This window comes from Lygodium microphyllum, chromosome 18 (assembly GCF_053477565.2).
Source record: "Lygodium microphyllum isolate KBCC chromosome 18, Lygodium_microphyllum_v1.1.10, whole genome shotgun sequence".
Taxonomy (NCBI): Eukaryota; Viridiplantae; Streptophyta; class Polypodiopsida; order Schizaeales; family Lygodiaceae; genus Lygodium; species Lygodium microphyllum.
This window is the reverse complement of record NC_141152.1, coordinates 110,430,682-110,435,123: the sequence shown is the minus strand read 5'-3', so window position 1 is coordinate 110,435,123 and position 4,442 is coordinate 110,430,682. Positions and strand designations below refer to the sequence as shown.

Genomic DNA, 4,442 nt, shown 5'->3' with positions numbered 1-4,442 from the left:
TTCTTCTCTCTCTCTCTCTTTTATTCTATCTCCTTTTCAAAGTGTGGGAAAAACTATGTTCGAAAAATTTTTAATTAAAAAAATCTTTTAAAATATTTAATTAAAAAATTTAAATTAAAAAGTTTAATATAACTGAGAGAGAGAGAGAGACTTTTGATTTAAAAAGAAGTTTGATTTAATTAAAAGAGAGAGAGAGAGAGAGAGAGAACCTAGGCCCTACACATGAGAGAGGGGGGGGATGAATTTAATTAAAAAGGGAGGTGAGAAAATGAAGCTTTAATAAAAAAAGGGAAGAGGAAGAGAAAATGAGATATTACACGTGAGAAAGAGAGGTAGGGAGGGGGTTTTGATTAAAGAAAAGAGGTTTGGAAAAGGGGGTAGGTTCGGGAAGCCCTCTGGAGGTTCGAGGCTTTCCGAACCTATAGCTAAAATAATATAATAGTAAGATATTTATGTGCATTGGACAAAGTGTTCATTCAATTGAATGTTTCGTTCGATATATATATACATATATACATATATATATGTATATATACATATATACATATATATATATAGAGAGAGAGAGAGAGAGAGCCATATGATACCCTATTGCAGAGATGGAGAATTTTTGTTGGAGTAACACGAAGTAAATCCTTTTCACCATCATTTGAGAAGGAAGTATTCACGATTGAAATGATATTTTATATATAAATTAAAAAAATATAATTGTATTTTGAAAAAATTGAAGAGGATTTATTTCCTTCTTCTAAAGAATTAAGAAAGATTTTTCTCAAGGTGAACAAGTTCTAGGTTGAAGCGAACATGAACTCTGGCTTGTTGATACATACCCTAATGCTCGCATTTGTGTGGGTCTAACATTGAGAACTAGTTTGAATAATCATACAAGCATAATTGGTTGAACTTAAGAAGAAGTTTCTAAATTAGAGCTTGACATAGAGCCGAATAAATTGGCATGATGAGATTGATAGAATCCAAGGAGAGTGGGCTTGGAAGGCAACTCCAATTTCTTAGACTCAATAAGCAACATGGTACACACCTCAGACATGGCTGGCCTCGCCAATGGGAAGGTTTGTGTACAGAGAAGGGCCACATGCACCACACGAATCACCTCATCGGCATTCTTTTGGGCTCTGTCCACCTTCCTATCCAATAACTCGCCTTGGTGCCCCCTCTCAAACAACGCCCATGCCTATTAATTCGGATACATCGTATGATTAGATTGCAATACAAAAATGGTGGAAATGTGATTATTGTGTAATTAATCAAGCGGCTTGACTTAGAAGCTTGATTTTGTATACCCATTCCAACAAGTGTTGCTCCTCTGCCGGCAGTTCTTGGTCTATGATCCTCCTCCCGCTGAGAATCTCCAGCACAAGTAGCCCAAAGCTGTAAATGTCTGCCTTCTCTGTGAGTTGCCCATTGAGGGCGTACTCAGGTGCCAGGTAGCCCCTGCCAACAGATCATCAAGCCCATGTTAGTTTCTGTAAATTAAACAAATGATGAAGAATGCATCAAGTCAGGGAGATCAGCAGTGGTTGCTTACAAAGTTCCGGCGACCTTAGTGGTGACATGAGTTACGTCGTCCTTAAAGAATCTCGCCAGGCCAAAATCAGCAATTTTGGGACTGAACTTGTCGTCTAGGAGTATGTTGCTGGCTTTGATGTCTCTGTGCACGATCTTGCAAGGGGAATCCTCGTGGAGATACGACAATCCCTGAGCTATACCCACGATAATCTTAAATCGGGTTCTCCAGTCTAACACTCGAGATTGATCTGAGCCTGCAATGGAGAATCAGTGTGCTTGATCATGTTCTCTATCTGCACTCAAAATTCGTAACACAAAGTTTTAACTCAAATTAGGCTCGGCCTGAGAAGATTATAATTACCGAACAACAGCAAGTCCAAGCTGCGATTGGGAGCATATTCGTAGACAAGGAGACGTTGTGAGCCTTCGATACAGTACCCCAGCAGCTGGATAAGGTTTCGATGCTGAACTGATGTGATGATATCGACCTCAGTAGAGAACTCTGATACGCCCTGATGGCTGTCCCGGGAGAGCATCTTGATGGCTACCTCCTGGCCGGAATTAGTAAGGCAACCCTGTGCAATTACAAACAGGAGAGACGACGTTCATAGTCCTCTTGAATGAAGCTGGCCGGTTATGGAGGAAGACACAGTAGCGGCTGCACAGATCATACACAGAGAGAGAGAGAGAGAGGGTGCGACCTTGTAAACAGGACCGAATCCTCCTTCCCCTAGCTTGCAGCTCGGATCGAAGATCCTCGTTGCTTGTTGTAGCTCTTGAAGAGTGAATTGCGTTGCTCTCGGCAGTCCGAAGAGGTCAGACAGACTCAAGTATTCGTCTGCATACAAACAACAATGATCGCAATTGTTCAAGGTCGTAATGTGCACTGTTTAAGTATATCCAAGTTGTATATAAATGTTGTTGCGATTGTGTGTGTGGAGGGCCACCATGGGAAACCCATCGACGACGTGGTAGCCTCCGTCTCTCATTTTTACAGCGAGAAGGTGATCGATCAGTTGCAATTCTTATGAGAGCCGAATCGGTTCCTCTTCTGGTCTTGATCTGACAGTTGCTTACCTCGGGTATGTTGATTTAACCGCCCCTGGCGTCCCCTAATTAATTCGGCTCCTTCGGCGAATCAGCGCCGCCGTCACAGACGCGGCGAGGATGAGCACCACCGCAGCCGCCACAGTACTTCCCACTACTGCGACGGGATTCGTAGAGCTGGAAGCTTTCTCTTTCTGCGCAATCGCGCCAGCAGTTAATGTCGGAGCGGGAGTTCTGGGGGCCTCTGCCGCGGTAGGGTTGAAGAGGAGAGGAGCGTTCCCGTAGAGGTAGTAGCAGGTGACGAAGTAGACCTCGCCGGCGAGAGAGTCCTGGCAGAGGGTGGAGTAATTGGAGACCTGAGAGAGGCAGGAAGCGCAGTCGGAGGGAGAGAGGTAGCCCATGCACTGGGCGAGGGCGTAGGCAGTGGTCGACTGGCCGCTGCCTTTGCTGTCGGCCCGGAAGTAGTTGGGTTGGTACGGGGCCTTCTGGGCGGTGACGTTGAGGGCGGCGCCCACGTTGGCGCTGTACAAGACCTGGCTAGAGCCGGAGCTCATGCTGCTGCTGCTGCTGATGTTCCTATTGTACTGCGAAGAGCAGTTATTGGTGACCATCGTGATCTCGGGATCCGTCAGGAATTCGTAATTCTCGTAGCGCAGATAGCAGCCCCGCAGAAATATACGCGTCCCTACGCTCGCATCGGCGCAGACTCCCGCCGACGTGATGATGTTCGACACGCATTGCTCGCACTGCGCCAGGGAGAGGTCGCCCCTGCACTGGTACATCCCATACACTCCCCCGTAAGTATAATTGGCGTACAGAGACGTCGATAAGGCACGCTGCAGAGCCAGCATGACTTGCATGAGGTTCCATGTCTGCGTTGTATTACCCGACCCCGTGTTACAGAGGCCATACACCCAGTCGGTAATGGCCGGCTGGGCCTGCGACGTCCAACAACAGCACAGAGCTGCAAGCATGATCAGGACCATATTCGAAGCCCAGCCATAGTACTGCGGTCCCATGGCCAAGGCAGGAAGCGAAGTTTGCGTCTCATTTATGTAGGAGCTATAAATGTTTTGATTGTATTTGCTGTAATGCTTACTGGTATTAAAGTAGGATCCAACTCCTGTCCAACCAAAGAGTCTGGTATTACTGCTTACTCGTTCTTCACGTCCCGCCCAGTGTAGCTTGAAAAGAAACGTTTCTCCCAAAATGTGAAAGACCTTTCTATCAAAATTTGACTAGGTCAAATACTCACACCTAATTAAGGTCTTTATACGAATATCTTTGAAAGTTTGAAGTTTTCACCCAACTCTTTATTTTAAGGTCTTTAAGGTCTTTATACAAATATCTTTGAAAGTTTGAAGTTTTCACCCACACCTAATCAAGGTCTTTATACGAATATCTTTGAAAGTTTGAAGTTTTCACCCAACTCTTTATTTTACTTTTAGAGGTAAATTTTAACATTTAAAACTAGGATTAAACTAATTTACCTAGGTGCTTTTCAACCGCTTGGTCAAACCATCCATACTTGATTACTCACACATGGAGTGTCATTTAGTTCATGTGAGTGGTTTACACACCAAACAACCATTTTGAAGTTGGGCCAATCAATTGTGTCCACATGTAATAGCATTGCAAAGCTAACATCTAAAAATTTGGTGAGACTGGCATTTTTGCATATGTATGGTTATCACAATGAAATTGTCAAAAAGCAATTCCCACAAAACAAGATTCTAATGTGTCAACTAAATAGGACCTCACATGTGTGATCTTTCAGACTCATTCAAATATATTACTGACCCTGTAAAAAGGGAAAGGTATTATGATAATTGCTATGAAAATAATATGATTTTATATAATTTATTTTT

The 4,442-nt window shown here is 43.7% G+C and overlaps 1 protein-coding gene across 1 annotated transcript; it reads right to left on the bottom strand.

Annotated features, from left to right (window-relative positions):
* Nucleotides 1-692: 692 nt before the first annotated feature.
* Nucleotides 693-3,751, bottom strand: LOC148021263 (cysteine-rich receptor-like protein kinase 25). The gene is made up of 6 exons (XM_087698231.1): nt 2,649-3,751; nt 2,229-2,417; nt 1,889-2,102; nt 1,547-1,781; nt 1,302-1,452; nt 693-1,192 (listed from the first exon to the last, which is right to left on the bottom strand). Exons 1-6 carry the CDS (start codon nt 3,591-3,593, stop codon nt 905-907), a joined length of 2,022 nt encoding a protein of 673 aa, XP_087554357.1. The 5' UTR covers nt 3,594-3,751; the 3' UTR covers nt 693-904.
* Nucleotides 3,752-4,442: the final 691 nt, after the last annotated feature.

Coding starts and splice junctions, on each gene's coding strand:
- LOC148021263 (XM_087698231.1), bottom strand. CDS start 3,593: ATGGGACCGCAGTACTATGGCTGGGCTTCGAATATGGTCCTGATCATG. Junction 2,418..2,648: donor TGATTCGCCGAAGGAGCCGA/ATTAATTAGGGG, acceptor GGATATACTTAA/ACAGTGCACATTACGACCTT. Junction 2,103..2,228: donor GATTCGGTCCTGTTTACAAG/GTCGCACCCTCT, acceptor GTAATTGCACAG/GGTTGCCTTACTAATTCCGG.